This window comes from Lissotriton vulgaris, unplaced genomic scaffold (genome assembly GCF_964263255.1).
Source record: "Lissotriton vulgaris unplaced genomic scaffold, aLisVul1.2 SCAFFOLD_1988, whole genome shotgun sequence".
Taxonomy (NCBI): Eukaryota; Metazoa; Chordata; class Amphibia; order Caudata; family Salamandridae; genus Lissotriton; species Lissotriton vulgaris.
The window spans coordinates 426,263-449,267 of NW_028255791.1; the positions used below are offsets into that span (position 1 = coordinate 426,263).

The following is a 23,005-nucleotide window of genomic DNA, read 5'->3' on the forward strand; positions in this document are numbered from 1 at the left end:
CCCGGCTTGCTTGAATCCTGATGGAGCAGTGAGAAAGGGACTCATGTCTGAGTATACCCTGCCACACCTATAGTGGCCAAAAACGATTTACAAAAAGGGGGTGGTGATGAACAGAGTGTCTGAGTTAAACAGACCACTCTTACCCAGTCCAAAGATCAGGGCTTGATCCATCACCATTATTTATCTCACTGCCCCATCCCAGCTCAGAACCTGGCTATATGCAAATCAGTCTGTCCCTGGCCCAGTGCATCATGGGAACAGGGCAGACTAAACTACCAAGCCAATTCTTCACCAGAAAGGAGACAAGCTACCGGGGACCGGTTTCTGGCATTTCAGCCTTCTTCGGCCCGGCTTGCTTGAATCCTGATGGAGCAGTGAGAAAGGGACTCATGTCTGAGTATACCCTGCCACACCTATAGTGGCCAAAAACGATTTACAAAAAGGGGGTGGTGATGAACAGAGTGTCTGAGTTAAACAGACCACTCTTACCCAGTCCAAAGATCAGGGCTTGATCCATCACCATTATTTATCTCACTGCCCCATCCCAGCTCAGAACCTGGCTATATGCAAATCAGTCTGTCCCTGGCCCAGTGCATCATGGGAACAGGGCAGACTAAACTACCAAGCCAATTCTTCACCAGAAAGGAGACAAGCTACCGGGGACCGGTTTCTGGCATTTCAGCCTTCTTCGGCCCGGCTTGCTTGAATCCTGATGGAGCAGTGAGAAAGGGACTCATGTCTGAGTATACCCTGCCACACCTATAGTGGCCAAAAACGATTTACAAAAAGGGGGTGGTGATGAACAGAGTGTCTGAGTTAAACAGACCACTCTTACCCAGTCCAAAGATCAGGGCTTGATCCATCACCATTATTTATCTCACTGCCCCATCCCAGCTCAGAACCTGGCTATATGCAAATCAGTCTGTCCCTGGCCCAGTGCATCATGGGAACAGGGCAGACTAAACTACCAAGCCAATTCTTCACCAGAAAGGAGACAAGCTACCGGGGACCGGTTTCTGGCATTTCAGCCTTCTTCGGCCCGGCTTGCTTGAATCCTGATGGAGCAGTGAGAAAGGGACTCATGTCTGAGTATACCCTGCCACACCTATAGTGGCCAAAAACGATTTACAAAAAGGGGGTGGTGATGAACAGAGTGTCTGAGTTAAACAGACCACTCTTACCCAGTCCAAAGATCAGGGCTTGATCCATCACCATTATTTATCTCACTGCCCCATCCCAGCTCAGAACCTGGCTATATGCAAATCAGTCTGTCCCTGGCCCAGTGCATCATGGGAACAGGGCAGACTAAACTACCAAGCCAATTCTTCACCAGAAAGGAGACAAGCTACCGGGGACCGGTTTCTGGCATTTCAGCCTTCTTCGGCCCGGCTTGCTTGAATCCTGATGGAGCAGTGAGAAAGGGACTCATGTCTGAGTATACCCTGCCACACCTATAGTGGCCAAAAACGATTTACAAAAAGGGGGTGGTGATGAACAGAGTGTCTGAGTTAAACAGACCACTCTTACCCAGTCCAAAGATCAGGGCTTGATCCATCACCATTATTTATCTCACTGCCCCATCCCAGCTCAGAACCTGGCTATATGCAAATCAGTCTGTCCCTGGCCCAGTGCATCATGGGAACAGGGCAGACTAAACTACCAAGCCAATTCTTCACCAGAAAGGAGACAAGCTACCGGGGACCGGTTTCTGGCATTTCAGCCTTCTTCGGCCCGGCTTGCTTGAATCCTGATGGAGCAGTGAGAAAGGGACTCATGTCTGAGTATACCCTGCCACACCTATAGTGGCCAAAAACGATTTACAAAAAGGGGGTGGTGATGAACAGAGTGTCTGAGTTAAACAGACCACTCTTACCCAGTCCAAAGATCAGGGCTTGATCCATCACCATTATTTATCTCACTGCCCCATCCCAGCTCAGAACCTGGCTATATGCAAATCAGTCTGTCCCTGGCCCAGTGCATCATGGGAACAGGGCAGACTAAACTACCAAGCCAATTCTTCACCAGAAAGGAGACAAGCTACCGGGGACCGGTTTCTGGCATTTCAGCCTTCTTCGGCCCGGCTTGCTTGAATCCTGATGGAGCAGTGAGAAAGGGACTCATGTCTGAGTATACCCTGCCACACCTATAGTGGCCAAAAACGATTTACAAAAAGGGGGTGGTGATGAACAGAGTGTCTGAGTTAAACAGACCACTCTTACCCAGTCCAAAGATCAGGGCTTGATCCATCACCATTATTTATCTCACTGCCCCATCCCAGCTCAGAACCTGGCTATATGCAAATCAGTCTGTCCCTGGCCCAGTGCATCATGGGAACAGGGCAGACTAAACTACCAAGCCAATTCTTCACCAGAAAGGAGACAAGCTACCGGGGACCGGTTTCTGGCATTTCAGCCTTCTTCGGCCCGGCTTGCTTGAATCCTGATGGAGCAGTGAGAAAGGGACTCATGTCTGAGTATACCCTGCCACACCTATAGTGGCCAAAAACGATTTACAAAAAGGGGGTGGTGATGAACAGAGTGTCTGAGTTAAACAGACCACTCTTACCCAGTCCAAAGATCAGGGCTTGATCCATCACCATTATTTATCTCACTGCCCCATCCCAGCTCAGAACCTGGCTATATGCAAATCAGTCTGTCCCTGGCCCAGTGCATCATGGGAACAGGGCAGACTAAACTACCAAGCCAATTCTTCACCAGAAAGGAGACAAGCTACCGGGGACCGGTTTCTGGCATTTCAGCCTTCTTCGGCCCGGCTTGCTTGAATCCTGATGGAGCAGTGAGAAAGGGACTCATGTCTGAGTATACCCTGCCACACCTATAGTGGCCAAAAACGATTTACAAAAAGGGGGTGGTGATGAACAGAGTGTCTGAGTTAAACAGACCACTCTTACCCAGTCCAAAGATCAGGGCTTGATCCATCACCATTATTTATCTCACTGCCCCATCCCAGCTCAGAACCTGGCTATATGCAAATCAGTCTGTCCCTGGCCCAGTGCATCATGGGAACAGGGCAGACTAAACTACCAAGCCAATTCTTCACCAGAAAGGAGACAAGCTACCGGGGACCGGTTTCTGGCATTTCAGCCTTCTTCGGCCCGGCTTGCTTGAATCCTGATGGAGCAGTGAGAAAGGGACTCATGTCTGAGTATACCCTGCCACACCTATAGTGGCCAAAAACGATTTACAAAAAGGGGGTGGTGATGAACAGAGTGTCTGAGTTAAACAGACCACTCTTACCCAGTCCAAAGATCAGGGCTTGATCCATCACCATTATTTATCTCACTGCCCCATCCCAGCTCAGAACCTGGCTATATGCAAATCAGTCTGTCCCTGGCCCAGTGCATCATGGGAACAGGGCAGACTAAACTACCAAGCCAATTCTTCACCAGAAAGGAGACAAGCTACCGGGGACCGGTTTCTGGCATTTCAGCCTTCTTCGGCCCGGCTTGCTTGAATCCTGATGGAGCAGTGAGAAAGGGACTCATGTCTGAGTATACCCTGCCACACCTATAGTGGCCAAAAACGATTTACAAAAAGGGGGTGGTGATGAACAGAGTGTCTGAGTTAAACAGACCACTCTTACCCAGTCCAAAGATCAGGGCTTGATCCATCACCATTATTTATCTCACTGCCCCATCCCAGCTCAGAACCTGGCTATATGCAAATCAGTCTGTCCCTGGCCCAGTGCATCATGGGAACAGGGCAGACTAAACTACCAAGCCAATTCTTCACCAGAAAGGAGACAAGCTACCGGGGACCGGTTTCTGGCATTTCAGCCTTCTTCGGCCCGGCTTGCTTGAATCCTGATGGAGCAGTGAGAAAGGGACTCATGTCTGAGTATACCCTGCCACACCTATAGTGGCCAAAAACGATTTACAAAAAGGGGGTGGTGATGAACAGAGTGTCTGAGTTAAACAGACCACTCTTACCCAGTCCAAAGATCAGGGCTTGATCCATCACCATTATTTATCTCACTGCCCCATCCCAGCTCAGAACCTGGCTATATGCAAATCAGTCTGTCCCTGGCCCAGTGCATCATGGGAACAGGGCAGACTAAACTACCAAGCCAATTCTTCACCAGAAAGGAGACAAGCTACCTGGGGACCGGTTTCTGGCATTTCAGCCTTCTTCGGCCCGGCTTGCTTGAATCCTGATGGAGCAGTGAGAAAGGGACTCATGTCTGAGTATACCCTGCCACACCTATAGTGGCCAAAAACGATTTACAAAAAGGGGGTGGTGATGAACAGAGTGTCTGAGTTAAACAGACCACTCTTACCCAGTCCAAAGATCAGGGCTTGATCCATCACCATTATTTATCTCACTGCCCCATCCCAGCTCAGAACCTGGCTATATGCAAATCAGTCTGTCCCTGGCCCAGTGCATCATGGGAACAGGGCAGACTAAACTACCAAGCCAATTCTTCACCAGAAAGGAGACAAGCTACCGGGGACCGGTTTCTGGCATTTCAGCCTTCTTCGGCCCGGCTTGCTTGAATCCTGATGGAGCAGTGAGAAAGGGACTCATGTCTGAGTATACCCTGCCACACCTATAGTGGCCAAAAACGATTTACAAAAAGGGGGTGGTGATGAACAGAGTGTCTGAGTTAAACAGACCACTCTTACCCAGTCCAAAGATCAGGGCTTGATCCATCACCATTATTTATCTCACTGCCCCATCCCAGCTCAGAACCTGGCTATATGCAAATCAGTCTGTCCCTGGCCCAGTGCATCATGGGAACAGGGCAGACTAAACTACCAAGCCAATTCTTCACCAGAAAGGAGACAAGCTACCGGGGACCGGTTTCTGGCATTTCAGCCTTCTTCGGCCCGGCTTGCTTGAATCCTGATGGAGCAGTGAGAAAGGGACTCATGTCTGAGTATACCCTGCCACACCTATAGTGGCCAAAAACGATTTACAAAAAGGGGGTGGTGATGAACAGAGTGTCTGAGTTAAACAGACCACTCTTACCCAGTCCAAAGATCAGGGCTTGATCCATCACCATTATTTATCTCACTGCCCCATCCCAGCTCAGAACCTGGCTATATGCAAATCAGTCTGTCCCTGGCCCAGTGCATCATGGGAACAGGGCAGACTAAACTACCAAGCCAATTCTTCACCAGAAAGGAGACAAGCTACCGGGGACCGGTTTCTGGCATTTCAGCCTTCTTCGGCCCGGCTTGCTTGAATCCTGATGGAGCAGTGAGAAAGGGACTCATGTCTGAGTATACCCTGCCACACCTATAGTGGCCAAAAACGATTTACAAAAAGGGGGTGGTGATGAACAGAGTGTCTGAGTTAAACAGACCACTCTTACCCAGTCCAAAGATCAGGGCTTGATCCATCACCATTATTTATCTCACTGCCCCATCCCAGCTCAGAACCTGGCTATATGCAAATCAGTCTGTCCCTGGCCCAGTGCATCATGGGAACAGGGCAGACTAAACTACCAAGCCAATTCTTCACCAGAAAGGAGACAAGCTACCGGGGACCGGTTTCTGGCATTTCAGCCTTCTTCGGCCCGGCTTGCTTGAATCCTGATGGAGCAGTGAGAAAGGGACTCATGTCTGGCATGAGCTGAGCCCATTTGCAGCTTGCGGAACCAAGTCCTAATAGCTGTTCCATGATAACGCGTACCATATACTCTTAAGTGCATTATAATCCTCGCGGTTATTTGCCAACTTTGGTATCGCTTTATCAAAACATGTCGAGTAAGGTGTCATACGAATTGGAATACTAACCCCTCGCCAATTCTGGCGACGGGGTTAGCATTCCACCCTTCTAGAGGGACACGACATGTATGTAACTGTGAACCCCAGTTAAAGTTAACTCGAGCCTCAGCATCACAAAATGGATGCTGCCACCACAGACACAAGTCTGACCTCCTGCTGCTGGGAGTCCTTCCAGCGAGGAGAGCTTGGACAAAGGGTTTCCTGTCAGGGGCGGTGCTAGCACCATCCCAGACAGGGTTTTGTGTATCCCAGGTAGGTAGGGCTGAGAGGAAGGTGACTGCAAGTGGCACCCCGGTGCTCACTGTGCATATGCCGGCTTGAACCATTTCCAGGGGGACACCAGCCCCTGAGCTGGGGAAAGTCCGGACAAAGGGAGAGGGGTGTAATCACCCCCCTTCCTGGTCCCACCCATGGGCAGGACCTAGTCGCGTGCCAGCCCCTTTCCTTAGTATAAAGATAGGAGCGGGCCCCCTTCCCAAATTAGATAATTCTGAATCTTGACTACTTTCCACGAAAGAACTCTTGAACATTTCTGAAGACTCTCCCTTGTGGCTAAGGAGTAGCCACCCTGCACCAGCGGGCACCATCTAAGCGCATGCGGTTTGCTGCAAGTCCATCCTCCGGATCAAGACTGCCCAGCTCGACGAGACCCGGATTCCCTGCCATCTCTGACCTCTACCTACATCATCAGCCCAGCTGAGATTCGTGGGTGTGACGAGACCCGAGGGACCGGCTATCTTCAAGACCTGCACGACGCTTATCCAGCACGACCGCCGAGGGATCCTCGAGTGAGTGCTTTGGGGTTTGAGAAGCCCTAACCCTGAGCAGCTCCAGCACCGAAGTCCAGCCCCCCAGCATCCACGAGATCTGCGTGGGGCCCTTCTGCACTTTGCTGCTCACTGCGTTGTCCGGCTACTTGCCTGCTGGCTTGTGGCCCTCCTGACGACGAACCACAACACTTCCATCGCTGGTCTGGTTGCTCCAGACTGGCCCTTGCTCCCCTCCAACAGAGGAGCACCCCGGACCCTCCTGGTCCACTCCAGACGCCATTTTGAGTCCACCGCGTGGGCTTGCATTTGCCAAGAGTTGTTGCCCCAATCCTGGGTCCAGCATCGCCGACAGCAGATACCTTCGTGGGACAGCTCGCACCTCCATCCTGGTCGCCGACAACGCCTCCTGGTCCGAGAGACTGCAGAGCCCAGCGTCGCCCACTCACCTGGTCGAGGTGACTTCATCCGGTGCCATGCTGGTGCCCACCTTATCACTGGCTAGTGATTAAGAACTGAGTCCCCTCTGCTTTCAGGTCGTCTCCATCACCGATCCAGGCTTGGATCACATCGAACTTCATCACTGGTCGACTGCCAGCAACTTCTTCTTTCAGGCTCCATAGACTGTAACGAGGATTCCCGACGTCTTTTGAACCCTATGCAGCCGCAGCCCCTGGGCTAAGTAACCTGAGCATTTCTGTGCTCCAACATAGGTTCACTATCCAAGTGTCTAGATCCTTTTTCGTTTTCAGCCTAACTAGTCGGATTCGTCCGATAACTGTAACTTTGCAAAATCTAGCATCCATAGACTTTGTCCCGCATCCCGCGTGAGTGTGCCCACTCTGCACCCGATCTCCCTAGGCCTCCTGCTCCTAACCTGAAGGTTCAGTAGTGTAGTCCTAGCGATCCTGAACCCTCTGGATCTTGTTACTTACCTGCTAGTATTTCGCATTCCACTTTTGTAGTATATGGTTTTTTGTGCCCCTCGGGCATTTGTGTAAATTGTGCAACTTAAAGTATTTTCTTAAGAGTTGTGTTATGTGCTTAGCTCCCTGACTCATAAAGAGATCAGGGTAGACTTGTTATAAATAAATATCCTTTTATTTTCATAACAACTTGTGTGGTGTCCTTTCACTTGGTGTTCAAGGGGTATATGTGATGGTATAACAGCTGGCTTAACAGGCCCTCTAGAGTTTAGCCTAAAGACTGCTCTTGTCCATGCTACTAGGATAGCTGGTCTATAAGGTTGACTTACAACCAATCATCAATAAGGGTCGTTTGGACTGATACATAGTGATCACTAGAATAGTGAGCACTGCATATCAGGCCATCTTCTCACAATCACCTTATGTTTTTTTGGCCTTTGGCATAGCCCTAGTACACACATTTCCCACGTCCAATCCAATGTGCGCTCTGCACTGAGCCAAACACCCGAGGATCACTGCCCAATATGTGTGAATAGCTGGGCATGACCACAACATATGTATCAAGTCCGTTCCCACCTCGCCACACCTTGCACAGATGGCGTCTGCATGGACAAAATATTTGTTTATTTTCCTCGGCATCAGGTAAGCCCTGTTTATTATATAAAATTGAATGAGCCTAAATCTAGCATTACAGGGGATCCGCCCGGGACTGTCAGGTATGCGTTCCCATTCCCGGACTGTGGTGGGTCTCTGTAAATCTGTGTCCCAGTGGTTCGGTAAGGTAAGTAACTGCGGTGTTGTGTGGGTTCTAAGGGATTCTGCGAACAACCTGGTAAGGTGACAACCCGTCCCTACCTCATGCAAATATTGTATGGTTAAATAAGTAGCAAGTTCCTGTGCCGCATTTCCCCACGTTGCGCTCAGCGCCTGTGTTATTGCTGCATGAAGTAAAAACTGGCTGTGTGGCAGACCCGAGCTTTCAGCCAGGTCTTCAAAGGGGATGGGCTGCCCGTCATTATATAAATCGCCCGATATAGGTATGCCTGCTTCTTCCCAGTGTGTAAGTTCTGCACTTGATATAGCTTGATTTCTCCTGGGAGAGCCTAGTATGGGTAAGGACGGTGCGTATGGTGGTATCGTATGCGTGATGCGAAGACAGCGGCGGTAACATAGGTACGCCACTCGCACCAATAACTGCGTGGGCGTGCAGCCCTTTCTGCTCGGGTGGAATAACATCACTATCTGTGGCTGAGTGTGTCCCGTAGTCTGTGTTGCTCGGCAACTCTGGGCATTAGCTTGCCTCATCTTCACTAACGGCCCCACCAGACCGCCGGGGATGCCTGGTCTCACCCTGGAGAAACCCATTAAGGGACCATCTCTCAGGGAAGCCAGGAAGGGTTTTGCAGCGGTCGAAGCGCCTTGGGACCCTCCGGGTAAGTAGTGCGCTATATAAATGCCTATACACACACACACACACACGTGCACTGAACCAGCGTGCCACTCACTGAAACTGTGCCCCCAAATAGTATGGCTCCATGTTGGGCAGCAAAAAGCCTCCTTACGCAGTCGGCGGGTACACTTTAGCTATCCCTTCTCTGATTCTCGACCCGTGCCAGATAACTTGTTGCATGTCTGACTCCAAAGCTCTAAACAGCGGTGGCCGGATTTGGAGTGGTAAGTTGGTGAAGTGGTAGAGCAATTGTGGTATAACCACCATTTTTAGCAGTGCAAGCCTACCCATGACCGCCAGCGGCAAGGTGCTCCAAAAGGTCATGTATGCGGGTACAGCTGTTCTGGCATGCCCCAGGTTACACTCCAGAAGATCCTGCGGGTCCCAGTCTATGTGGATCCTACGATAGTGGAACCCCGTTAGCTGCCGGCGTACTGCTGATTACCAATTGTGGATCTGGTGTAGTCGCCACAAAGGGGTCCACGCATGACTTGTCCCAACTCACTCTTAGTCCTGACACTGAGGCAAATTCAAGCAGCGTGGTCTCAATCATCGCACATGACTGCCCAGCATCCCGAAGATATATCAACAAATCATCGGCATACAGCGAAACCGTATGCATGCCGTCTCCCAGAAGGATACCCCACTCATCTTGAGTGGCGCACAGTGCCTCCACCAATGGCTCGACAGCTAGAGCAAATAGTAATGTTGAGAGCAGACAGCCCTGCCTTGTGCTGGGCTCAATAGGGACCTGCTCTGATATATGCAAACATGTCTTAATCTTGGCTACTGGGCGGTTTTATAATAGTTCAACTAAGCCCAAGAAGTAATCTCCTAGGTCATATTTATGTAACACAGCAAATAAAAACTTCCATTCTAAGGTGTCAAATGCCTTCTCCAGGTCTAAAACCAGACACCCAGCATGCGCCCAGTTGTCCCTTGAGTAAGGCGCCACTTTAAAGAACCGGCGCAGATTTAGTGACGTGCTACAGGCCAGCACAAAATCGTTCTGGTCCACGTGTACTAGCTGTAGGAGAGTAGGGTCTGCAATCCTATGGTCACCCCAGATTTTTGCTTTTTGCTTCACTGGTTTACGGCTTTCCCTGGCTGTGGGCCTGCTAATCAGACCCACAGCCTAGCTGTTCTCTCTCTAAATTGACACACATGTACTTTAGGTGCATTTACCAATTGGTATTGGGTCACTCTTATAAGTCCTTGTACAGTGTACCATAGGTACCCAGGGCGTAAGTGCACCCAAGCCCTACCAGGGGCTGCAGCATGTATTATGCCACCCCTGGCTGGCCATCTAAAACAGACACAACTGGCTGGTAACACAGCTGGAGCAAGGTGGTGTAATCACCCTTTGCTATAGATATAGTATACCTATATCTAACCCCAAATGGACACATATCTTCCTATAAGTCACTCCTATGGCAGGCCTTATCAATCCTGAAGGCAGAGTGCTTGGAAATATGTGAGATGGTGCTCTAGCATGAGCTGAACCTGTCTGCAGCTTTCGGAACCATGTCCTTTAGCTGTTTCCATGATAGTGCCATACCATATACTCTTAAGTGCATTATAATCCTCGCGGTTATTGCTAACTTTGGTTTGGCATTATCAAAACATGTCGAGTAAGGTGTCATACGATTTGGAATACTACCCCCTCGCCAGTTATGGCGACGGGGGTAGCATTCCACCCTTTTAGAGGGACACGACATGTACAGAACTAGAACCCCCGTTAAAGTTAACCAGAGCCTCAGCATCACAAAATGGATTCTGCTGCCACAGACACAAGTCTGACCTGCTGCTGCTGGGAGTCGTTCCAGCAAGGGAGGCCTGGACAAAGGGTTTCCTGCCTAGGGAGGTACTAACACCACCCCAGACCGGACCTTGTGTATCCAGATAGGCAGGGCTGAAAGGAATGAGACATGTCTTGGGCACACTAGGTGTCCCTGTGCATACCCCGGTTCAAACCAGTTGTTGGGGCACTCCAGCCCCAGCTCTGGCGGGAAACCTGACAAAGGATAGGGGATGTAACCACCCCCTCCCTGGTCCCACCCATGGGAGGGACCTAGTCACTAGTACAGCCCCCTTTAGCAGAATAAAGGTAGGAGCCAATCCCATTCCAAATTAGATTATCCTGAACAACTCTACAAAGAAGAAACTCTGGACTTCGACATTCTGCTCCACAGAAGACTGAAGAAATCTCCCTTGTGGCCAAGGAGTGACCACCCTGCATCCGCAAGCACCATCAAGCGTCCTAGCGGTTCACTTTGTCGTCCTTCCTGGCGGAACCAGACTTCAGAGCCCGACGAGACCCGGACTCCCAGAACTCTCCGACCTCAACTCACATCTGCAGCACAGCTGAGATCAGTGGGTGCGACGAGACACGTGGGACCGGCCATCTTGAAGAAACTGCACTTCGCTTCCAGCACGACCTCTGAGGCACCCTCGAGTGAGTGCTTTGGGGATTGAGAAGCCCCAGCCCCGAGCAGCTCCTGCACCGAAGGCCAGCCCTCCAGCATCCACGCGATCTGCGTGGGGCCCTTCTGCTTGATTGCTACTCGACGCGTTGTCTGGTCACTTGCCGGCTGGCTAGTGGCCTCCTAGACGACGAAATCTTGAAACTACACCGCTGGTCTGGTTGCTCCAGACTGACCCTTGCTTCCCTGCAAAGGAGAAGTACCACGGACCCTCCTGGTCCGCACCGGACGCCATCTTCACTTGCCGCGTGGGTTGCATTTGCCAAGGCCTGTTGACTCTGATCCTGGAACGACACCGCCGACAGAGAGAGCCTGCGTGGGACAGCTCGTGCCTCCATCCTGGTCGACGCTTCCTGGTTCACGTGGCTGCAGAGTCAAGCGTCACCTCTTCACCTGATCGCAACAACATCATCGGGTTCCTTCCTGGTTCCACTCCGGTCACTGGCTAGTGACTTTGAACACTGTCCCCTCTGCTTTCAGGTCTCCATCTTCTTCGATCCGCTCGATCCGCCCTTGGATCACTCCGGACATCTCCCTCCTGGTCGGCTGCAGCATCTTTTCTCCAAGGCTCCATTGACTTCAACGAGGAAACCCAACACACTTTCACACCTATGCACCCGCAGCCCGTGGGTGAGGTAACGAGAGCATTTCGGTGCTCATAGGTAGATTGACTCTCCTAGTGTCCAGGTATCCTGTAGTTTTGGTCTCAACCAGTCGGAATAGTCCTTACTTACCTATTTTGTAAATTGTTCGTGCACATTGACTTTGCATTGAAACCCGCGTTGGTGTTCTAGCACTGCACACGCGTCCCGTGGGCCTCCTGCTCCTTACCTAAGGTTAGGGTAGTGTAGCCCCAGCGATTCTACAGCCTCTGGGCATACTCATTTCTTCTATCGTTCTACTTAACCCATTACTTAGTATATTGTTTGTCGTGCCCCTAGGGCACCATTTTAATTGTGCGACTTACAGTATTTTCCTGAAGAGTATTGTTATGTGCTTAGCCCTCTGATCTCATAAAGAGTTCAGAGGTGTTTGTTAGTAATGAATATATTGTTTATTTTCATAACAACCTGTGTGGTGTCCTTTCATTTGGTATTCAAGGGGTTATATGTGGTAAAACAGATGGCTTCACATGCCAAAAGAGTTTAACCTAGGACTGCTCTGTCCATGCTACCATTAGGATAGCTGGTCTATAAGGTTGACTTACACTCAATCACCATAAGGGTTGTTTGGAGTGATACAAGGTGATCACTAGAACTAGTGAGCATCATATATCAGGCCAACTTCTCACACTAGCTGTGACACCAATGGGGGCCAGCCTATTCGCCAAACTTTTTGCAAGCACCTTGTAGTCTCTATTAAGTAGTGCTAGCGGTCGATAAGACCCGATTAATTCCATATCTCTGTTAAGTTTGGGCAGGGACACTAGCAGAGATTTGTGAAGTGTTTCCGGCAATATGCCCGTTTCCTGCGAATTGTGATATACTGAGAGGAGTCGCGGCGCTAGGGTCTGTTGGTATGCTTTGTAGTATTCGGCCGGATAACTGTCTGATCGAGGTGCTTTGCCCGTGGCCAGTGAGCGTATGGCTTTGTGTACCTCCAGCAGCGCGAGTGGCTCGTTCGGCTCATCTTTTTGCTCTGCTGTGATTTGACATAGGGTAAAGGGAGTGAGGAAAGTATCCATGTCTACTGGTACTGCGCGGCGTGGAGACTGGTATACTTTGGTGTAGTGCGTGGTGAACTCACCATGGATATCTCGATGCGTAGTGAGCACCGGCCCGGCCGCAGACCGCTACCTCCGAATCGGTACCTGTACATGTTCTTGCCAGGTCATGCGTGCCAACAACCTGCCTGCACTTTCCACTGCTGCATGAGCGTGCGTGGCATGTGACGCATAGATTAAACAACGCAGTCGCTCTAGTACTGCAGCATGTGGCCTAAGCCGCTCGTCTATAGTTGACTGCACAGCGTCTCCCTGGGCCAAGGCAGCCTCCAGCCTGCTCAGATCATCTACAATGTTCTTGACCTAGCTGTCTAGTTGTTTCCTAATACACCAACTCAACCCCATACACTGCCCCCTGACTACTACCTTGCCTGCATCCCATAGTACGCCCATGTCCGCAACTGACCCTGCGTTACTCTCAAGATACACGAGTATTGCAGTGCCGTCCCAGTGCGGGCCATGGAACGGAGCCTCACTAGAGTGCGTTTGCCATCTTGGCTGGCTGGCCATGCCCCCATGACACTAGTTACTGTTGATGACGGGATGCTATGTCATAGGCTTAGGAAATAGAGGATGTGTTATAATATTCTCATTGTGAAGAAATCCTTTCTATTGGCTTCATTAAGTTAGCTCTCGTAGCTTCCGATTGGAGTTAATGACCATGCTGAGGTTTTTCCCCGCCTTTGATGTCGTTGATGGCTTTCCTAATCCAGGTGGACCCACGGATAGGGGGTTAAAGTGCTGCCACCTGTTGCAAATGTGAATTTCTGCTTTTGCACAGTTAATTTCAAGGTTGTTATTTAGCATCCAATGTTCTGTTGATAAGACTGTCACCTAGGCCAGAGGGCAATACCTCAGATCGTTTTGTAAGTTTTAAGATGATGCGAGTATCATCAGCATAGGCATGTGAGCTTTTATGACTTGACAAAGTCAAGCAGTAGAGACAGATATGCATTGAACAAGAGTGGTACAATTGTAGATAATTGTGTAACTCCTACCTTCAAGGTTACTGACACCAAGCAGAATGGGCAAAATTGTATGATTTTGAGTGTCTGTCAGTGAGGTAGGTTTTTTTTCAATTGAAGGTAATACCTCCAAAGCGGATGCTGTTTAGCGTCGGTAATAGTATCGATTGTTGACTGAGTTGAGTGCGCCTGATAGGTCATGTGGTAGTAGGACTGCAAATTAATTTGTATGTGTACAGTTCTTGAGTTCACCCCAGATGGATGTTAATGCTGATTCCATGATTCTTCCTGATATAAAACCTGTCTGTCTCTTAGAGGGGAGTTTGTGTTTGTCAGTGAAGCCTGAGATTTGCAAAAATGTCACATTTATATTGAGCATACCTAAGAAGAGACCTTAGGATGTCGGTCTGTAGAATGTTGCCTCTGACTGAGCTAGTCCCTGTTTCATTTGTATATAGTTGATTTAGGATGGTTTTAGTTCTGCAGGAATTTTCCTGCTTATAAGTTTGAATTGTATATTGGACTGGCCGGTATGGCAGCAGAGGTTTCATCAAGAATGGTTTTGTATACTTGTGTGTGAAAGGGTCCACAGGAGATACAGCGAAGTTGATAGGTTTGATTAAATCATTAGTTTCCCTTACCGTCAAGGGGTTGGAGAGGCGCAATGTGGGCCGTGTGTTGGTGAGGGCAGCATGCTCCATTTCTGTGTACCCATCACCAAATTTGACTGCATTGTATTAGATTGGAGAGGGGTCACGTTGGAAGCAGGAAGACCAGGACATATTTCTTCATCCAGTCTAGTAATGACCTAGACCGGGGTGACAGTGAAAATCACTTATGGTTTGATTTGTTATAAAGTAACCAATTAGTAATTGCAAACTGGGCAGTATGAGCCATGCTCCAAGCTTGAGCTCTGGAGAACTCTAGGGGACATAGGGAGTTGATCAACCCTCGAGGTATCCCTCTATGCACAGGATCGAGGAGAGCCAGTGCAAGATAATTTCACCAATCCCAGGTGAGCAAGTAGGGTGGACAGGAACACCTAATGATTCATCTTGTCAGCAGACAGGCTTACTTTCTCCCAGCACATAACATCATTCACCAGCTGAAGCGGTACTGTGTCCGCACCATAGCTTCAATGAACATACCACCAAATTGAGCATTGAATATTGGACGTGATTGAGGAAGTCCCAGGTTCGTTAGTCGCATAGATTTGATGTCGGGTGTTTTAGTTCATGAATGTATTGATGTTTACTCTCGCTGCTCTAGCTGCAGAGGATTCTTGAAGAATGATTTTGTATACTTATCTGGGGCAGAGGTCCGGAGTAGATCCTGATATGTATATAGACTTGCTAAAATCTTTGTTTTGATTTACATTTAAGGCTGGAAGAGGCCCAGTCAGGGCCGTGATTTGGTTTGATTAGTTGATGGAAGTCCAGTGATTAAAAGTGTGGAAGTAGGCTAGATGTCTGATGTAGTGATGCTTGGTGTTGAGATATCTTGCGATGCAAAGGTTTGGGTGTTTGATAGTAATTGCCGATATACTGTGTAGGAGACAATATGCATGTGCTGTTTGTGAGAGGTGGTCAGCAGATGAGGAGAAAAAAGGATTTTAAAGATAAAGAAATAGAGCAGAAAACAAATAGTGATTTGCATTCAGGAACTCAAAATCCCCCCCCTTGGTAGAGTATTAATCTTGATCGAGAAACTGGGGGGCGGCGATGGAGCAATAGAATTCTTGAAGTGCTTGATCATCAAAAATAGTTCCCACTGTGATTCAAAGCCTCCGAAGTCTGAAATTGACAAATTAGAGGCCTCTAACTTCTTATAACCTGCGATGTTAACTTTGTGATCAACCAAAAGAGCAGCATCATGGGTTTAAATGACGTTTTTTCACAATGGTGAATATGTTTTTACAGCTCAATTATAGCAGTTGAGTATCATGAAGCTGAATATGGTTTACATGGGCACGTATTAATCCTGAAGGAGCATCATCCCTGATTGCAAAATGCAGCTCTACAATATAGCAGCAAGCATATGTTATAGGGTGAATTTGTATTAACATTAAGAGAAATAGAAAGGCTTTACTGAAAGGTGGATGAAACGTTTCTAAAAATATTTTTCGATCCACAGCAATCTAGTTTTTCTTTTAACATTAAACAGGAATGATGGTGCTAGTAGACATGGTGAAAGAGTAATACATCTAGCTGAATTTGATAGGTGGGGAACAGAATCAGGACTGCAGTCAATAATCAGATGCAGGTTGTTACCAAATGTTTCTGTCTGGAACAGTTTGAAGAAGGAGGTTTACAATTCATTCAGAGCCTTCAGGAGTGTTAGATTAATTGTTCCAGCGCAGGTTCCAATCACCAACAACTTTCCATTTGGAATAGTTGTCCAGATCAAAGTAATAAAAAAGATCTGCTTGAAGAGGGAGCGGTATGTAAAGTACATAACAAAGGACAGCGGTGCAAGGTGAAACAGCAATAAACATTAGTTTGGCAGTGGAAGATACCGAGAGAAAGTCAAACAACACGCGAACACTGAATGAAATGTAACTGACTTACCTCCACTGACAGCATCGTTTAATCAGATCTTCAAATCCCAAACCCGAGCTGGGGGTCAAAAATCGAGCATGGTGGTAGAAGTAGATTGTAACCTTCACACACTAGTAAAGAATGACTCAAGGCCCAGGAGATTAGCTAGACGTAGTTATATATGTTACAGCAGATCTGTGGTAATCCACACACAGTCAAATTATGTACAAAGTGCACATCATACTTTTCGTTGCCTGTAATATTTTATTAACCAACTTTTCTACTTTTTAATCGAAATTATTTTATTTTTTTATTTCAGTGGTCAATCTGGATTAGAGGTAAAATTATTGGACAAACCCCTTAACCCAGCCGATATTGAAAATCCTGACTTAGTAGCAAGTCAGAGCGACCCCAGTGGCTCAGACTCTGAAAGTGATGGTAGCGCTGCCCCTGACCAGGAATTTGTTTCAGCGCTTGTCCCTGGAAAGCAAGCTAGTACAACAAACCTAGAGCAACAGTTCCGTGGCATCACCATATCACATAAGAGACCGGCTCGGAAAGTGAACACCGGAGTAAATGACCTAGAAAAGAAGGTGCTCAAAGTTGCAGAAGAACTGGATAAATGCAGTCTAGGAGAACAGAAAGACCAAGGAAACTCTGAACAGGAGTGGAAAAGCAATGTAGAGGACACAAACCAATCAAACTGTGAAAAGATTAACATAAGCAATGTTGAGGAACTGAAGCTAAAAAACTCTGAACAAGTGTGCAACAGTATAGTAGGTGAACAGACACAAATACATCCTTCTAGTTGTGAACAAGAAGTCACCTCTGTTGCTGCAGATGATCATGCACCAAGGCCGTCAGTGATTAGAAACACCCCTGATGATAATTGTTTAGGTTCTCAAGTAACATCGCAAGGAGTAAGCAAAAAAGGTGCTGAGCAACTTAGGAGACTACTTAATAAATCTAAGCAGCAACTCAAACCTGTCTTGCCTTTGCATGTTGATCCTGTTGCTGCTAAACAAACCATGTTAGAACCACTGTTGCAAACTCTAATGGAGTGGAAGACAGATGAAACATTGACATTTCTGTATGGCTCCACCTGTACTGCCCCAGATCCTCCTGTGGTCATCGAGGGTAAAACCGAGGAGCTTGACGAGGATGACTTGGACCTCGATGCAGCTAACCCTGCCCACTCTGAAGACCTTTCCCATTCTGTGTGCCATAACAGTTTAGATGAATCTTTGCCCTTCAAGAAGTCAGAAACTGCAGTGAAGCAGCTGCCCAGCTATGAAAAACTGAAAGAAGAAACTGAATTCCTAGACCTTCGGGTTCGAGAGTATTTGAAAGGAAAATATATTTTGCCAGAAGAAGTACACCATCTAGAAGGCGAAGGTGTTGATCAGATGCCTGAAAATGAAGTAAGTATGAGTTAAAAAGCAAACCTGTTGTTAAATTACTGTTTGAGTCCTTGACCGTAGATGTAAGGCATTAGGTCTAGTCTAGTTTGTCTGCCTACTGTGCTTGGGCATCCCAAGATAAATTAGGTGGTTTGTAAAAAAAATACATTTGCATACTTTTGCAAACCAGCAGCCACATATAGTATAACTGCAATACTGTGTACCTGACAGCTGTTTTAACTGTCCATGGTGCATGGCAAATCTCTATATGTTGCAGCCTCATCACTTAAAGGCCTGAATAGATGTTGTCTTCTTTCTCTGTGTTCTGTGCTGTTCCGTAGTTGACAGACTTAGTTTTAAGCTCTGCATATTGTCATTGTTATACTTAGGTGGATGGGGTTTTGTTTTTTAAAGTGCTCCTCTGTATTCTGAAGTAGATACTATGGAAAATCAGAAATTGTGTCGGCACTTTGGAGGGTTGAAAAAAGGGTGGTGGTGCAGAGAATGTCTTGGAGGGGGTGTTGGGTTCAAAAGTAAGAGAAGTTTTATGTGAAGCCGTGTCAGTGGCTGTGCCACATATGAACCCTATATTGATCTGAACCACCTATATGGGAGCTGTTCCTTCTTGACCCTGGTCAAGCGGTTGCCGCACACATGGTGGCTAACTTGGAGAAGTTTATGACTTCACAACTACACAGTGGTCATGTTATTCCTTCATCATGCAGTTAAATGTTGCTACAGAGCTTTTGGGGTCAGTGTAATGTTCTATGATACACAGCTGGGGCATATATTTCCAGCAAATCACTAAAGGGAAAGAGGGAACTGGAGAGTTACGCGAATCCCCCCACGTAATAACTTCAATATCATAAGAGAGGTAACCTCAATGCAAAGAAAGGGGACTTGGTATCTGGAGGGCAGAATTTGTTTGTTAACAGGTTCTCACTCACATATTTCTATGTGGTTTGCTTCATCGTCAAAGCCTCACCTGGTGCATTTTTACAGTATCGGGTGGGCTCAACTCCTCTTGTGGGTGGAGCACTTTGCTGTTACCTGCAGATTCAGTCAAGGGGACTGGTAGAAGGGAAATTAAAAATGCCTCTGGTTGCTCATTTGTGAAATCTTAATTTTAAAATGGAGAGCATCCTTGGCACTAATGAAAACATGACTCGGGCATCTATGGAGAACTGGGGGTGGGGAAGCCATTAAGCACTCCATAGACTTCACAAACCAGCAACCTTAGGCATTTATAACTTCCCTTCTTCCGGTCCCCTTGACTGAATCTACAGGTAACAACAAAGAGCTCGCCCCACAAGAGAGGTTGACCCTCCTGGTACTGTAAAAACGTACCGCTTGAGGCACCCATGATGAAGTTTGCCACATAGAAAGATGTGAGTGAGAGTTTGTTAAAAAACAGCACCTCTGCGCTCCAGATAGAGAGTCTCTTTCTTTGTATTGAGGTTACCGCTCTTGTGATATTGCATATGTTTCCAGGGCAGTTTTGTAGTAGTGTTGATGAAGATGCTCACAGAACGTTCGTTCATAGGTCCCCATCCGGTGTAGTCATTCAATTTCCCCAAGTAAAAGCATGTTGAACCCCACCAGGATCTGCTCAACCATTTAGTGCTAGCATCTTCGTCTTGATTTTATTTTCAATGTTTGTGACGTCCGCTCGCTTCCGGAATCTTGTTTTAGCTTTTTGATTTTTACACTCTGTACTCGTGATAACTTCACTCCGTGTCTTACAGGCTCTAAGAATTGTCTTGAAGCTGAATTATTTTTTTGTATATGTGAAGAGAAGTCTCATTAATGCTTTTAAAATCTCCACCTCATGTTATCATGTAAGAGCACCATTTGCCTCACTGTCCAGGATTGCAAAATTGTATGAGAAATGCTACACACACTTGCTGTTCTAATTCACCCACTGCAAACCTGGCAGTGATCAGAGCTCAGCGGCAAGGTTCCCATCACGTAACCCAGTGGCCCTCATTTCTTGTGGGTTGTGCCCCCATCATAGATGAATTCAACATTTCACCACTATTTAACTTCAGCGTAAATCAATAATAGTGAACATCACACTACTTGCTTGTTAAAGCCACTACTATCAGTCAATGTAATCAAGCTGCTTCAGATCTTCTCTCTCACCTGGAACCCCTTCCTGCTCTGCCTTACATTTCCTGATCTTGTTCATCTGCCTTCTGTACCTCCCTGTCTCACTTCATCTCACCTATATATACTGCCCACTATTCTTTTCCTGTTTGAGTATGCCACATTGTCTTCTTCCATCTGCCTTCCTTTTCACTCTTCACTCCAAGGCCTCCTTTACCGTGAATGTACCAAACCATGGAAGCCATCAGATAAGGCACCTCTGAAACTGAGCTATATGTGGTCAGTTCCGGATCGTTCCCAGGTTAGTATTAGATTTACATCTTCAAACAATGTCCTACCAAGTGCTTATTTTAGGCTTTCATGACCTCAGTATGAAATTTGAGTTGGAGTCCCTTTGAAGACTAAATGTTTGTGAATGTAAAAAAGCATCTTACTAAGTAACCTGTTACTATGACGCACCTTATATTCTCATCAGCCATGTAAAGCTGAGCTACTTGTGTTTCCAAGTTATGACACTACAAGACTGTTATGAAACTGAAGCATAATATGTTACCATTACCTGTCAAATATTTCTGCTAGAGTTTAGTCGCTATCGTGTTTTACTGAATCCCTACTGAGTCTTTCAAGCCTTCATCTAACACATGGGTCTCCAACAAGTAGCTCGGGAGCTACTAGTAGCTCGCCAGTACCCTTGAAGTAGATTTCCAAAGTGAAGCTCTGCCCATCACATCTTTTAGAGGATTTATGCACATTAAAGATGACAGCACTTCTTTTTCAAGAGACCCTTAGAGTGACTGCCAACAAAACTAATGAAAGGCCCTCATGCTAAAACACAAACACATAATGTGTTGACCCCCAAGCGCTGAAACATGACCATATGTATCAACTCTCAATCTCACATGGAAATTGGACATGTTGCAGGCCTCGCAAAAGTCACACTATGTGGGTGAATAATAGGCCTGGAAATTACAATAGCCACAGCAGGCGCCATAGCTGAGTCATCTAATTGTGGCCATCTATGGACCTTAAATTCTTCAGCATATCACGGTGAAGGGTGTCAATGTCCTCTTCAGGGGTTGCAGAGGGTATAGGCTGTTGGTTCTTAGTTTGTGTCACCACCAGCTTCCCATCGAAGTGTAGCTTACCTGGTTTCTGCTCCACTTTCCCCATGCCAACCAACTAGTATGGGTACTTGGTGCTTTGAGCCAGTCGGGGCCAACTGCAGTCAAAGGCAGCACACTCCAGTTATTGCACTGTTTAGGGAGCAGGTGACATAAAACTTCCTATATATGAGGTACAATGGCAGGCAGTCTGACGAGTGAGGCATAGAGAGGTGGTGTTGTACCCCCTAGCTGCAATTTGGCCACTGGGTTCAAGGAGGAGCAGAGGATCACTTAGGGGATGGGGTAGGTGGCACGTCAGCCGAGATAATGATGATCCTAGAATTCAGGAGTGGTCTTGGCATGAAGCTCTGTAGATCTATCCATGAGAGATTAGGAGATCGGCAGGAGTGGAAGCAGATGGATTAGACCACCATTCTTTCTGGGCAGCAGTGCAGTTGTCATTGGTGCATAGCCTTGTCCCACCCCTCAAGCAGGGCATAAAGACGGCCTAGGCCCAGGACGGAGGGAGCAGCCAGCAAGTGCTACCGGGCGCAGCCTGCTGCCCGCCCCTTGGCAATGAGCGTCCCCATCCAGGCCCCCACTGAAAGCCACTTCCCTTCATTTAGCTGTCTAGTCTGGAATCGGCACAGGACTGCTGACAGCAGCACGGGTTTCCACATGGCCGCCTCCAGCTCCAGGCTCTGGTGGACAGGAATTCACCGACTAGTCCCGCCACTGGGCCCAGCCTCCTCTGGTTGATTGAGCGCCTGTTTTGCACATCCTGGTGGACTCGACCCCAAATAGTAGCTCCAGAGTTGCCACAGCCCATGCCCAAGGAGGAATTAGGCTGCAGCTGCACCCAGTTGATAGGGAATGCAGTCCTTCACCGCAGGCCTAAAATCCACTTCATCCGTGCTCCACAGGTACAGAAAATGGAAGGGTGCAGCACCAAACAATCTTCCACCACATGTGCCCAATGGAGAGAAGCGCTTTTGTGGCTTGTTTCGGTGGAGTTGCAGCTACTTAGTCGGTGGGCCTGCAAAACTCACTGCATAGACAGCTATCTTCTTTGCCTGCTATCTGCCCCGACGAGAGGCATATTGAGAACCTTGTGCCCTCTCTAGAGTTTGAGATAGGCAGTTAGGGGCTGAGTTCCACTTGGACTTCTCGAGCTTCTTTTTTGACTTACCCAGGGACTTGGACAGTAATGTTGATCTGCCTCAGGAATTACTCTATAGACCTTGGAGTCTCGTTCTGATCTCAAGTATCAAAGATATACCTCATAGGAATCTGTCTCAGACTTCTGTTTCCAACAGTCCCTGCAACCGTAAACTCTGTAGTCTTAGGGGGTGATATTGCCCTCGCACACTGGTATTTTTTTGGTTTGGGAGAAAATTGTCTCATAAAAGACAAGAGGGTAGCTCCGGATCCATGTCTAGTGGCGCTGAAATAAAGGACTGACCTCAGTGCACGTTTGCTACTTATAGGCGCTTCAGTACATCACTTCCGGAGCGGAACGATGTTGGCACTGAGCTGCATTACGCCACCTATCTGGCACAGAGGTACTGCTGGAAAGTTTTCGGATCCAGTCTGATGCAAGGGGACTATTCACAAGGTTGAGGAATCTGTGGTTAGTAGCATCCATGAGAAGTTATTTTTATGTTTCGAAATCTTTCCATATGGACTGTTTGCCTCTCGTTCTGAGGATGTGAGCGGGCTGCATAAAGTAAATGGATACATACTCTGAGTTTACGGTACATACGACTGCTTGAAAACGAGTTTAATATGGGGCTTCA

At 47.7% G+C, this 23,005-nt stretch overlaps 1 protein-coding gene across 1 annotated transcript in view; it reads left to right on the forward strand.

Annotated features, from left to right (window-relative positions):
• Positions 1–18,036, forward strand: part of LOC147658895 (putative RNA polymerase II subunit B1 CTD phosphatase RPAP2) — a 189,979-nt gene extending 171,943 nt beyond the window's left edge. The window contains exon 8 of the mRNA XM_086952049.1: positions 16,920–18,036. Coding sequence (XP_086808175.1) covers positions 16,920–18,036 — 1,117 coding nt within the window. The remainder of the gene's footprint in view (positions 1–16,919) is intronic.
• The last annotated feature ends 4,969 nt before the right edge of the window (positions 18,037–23,005 follow it).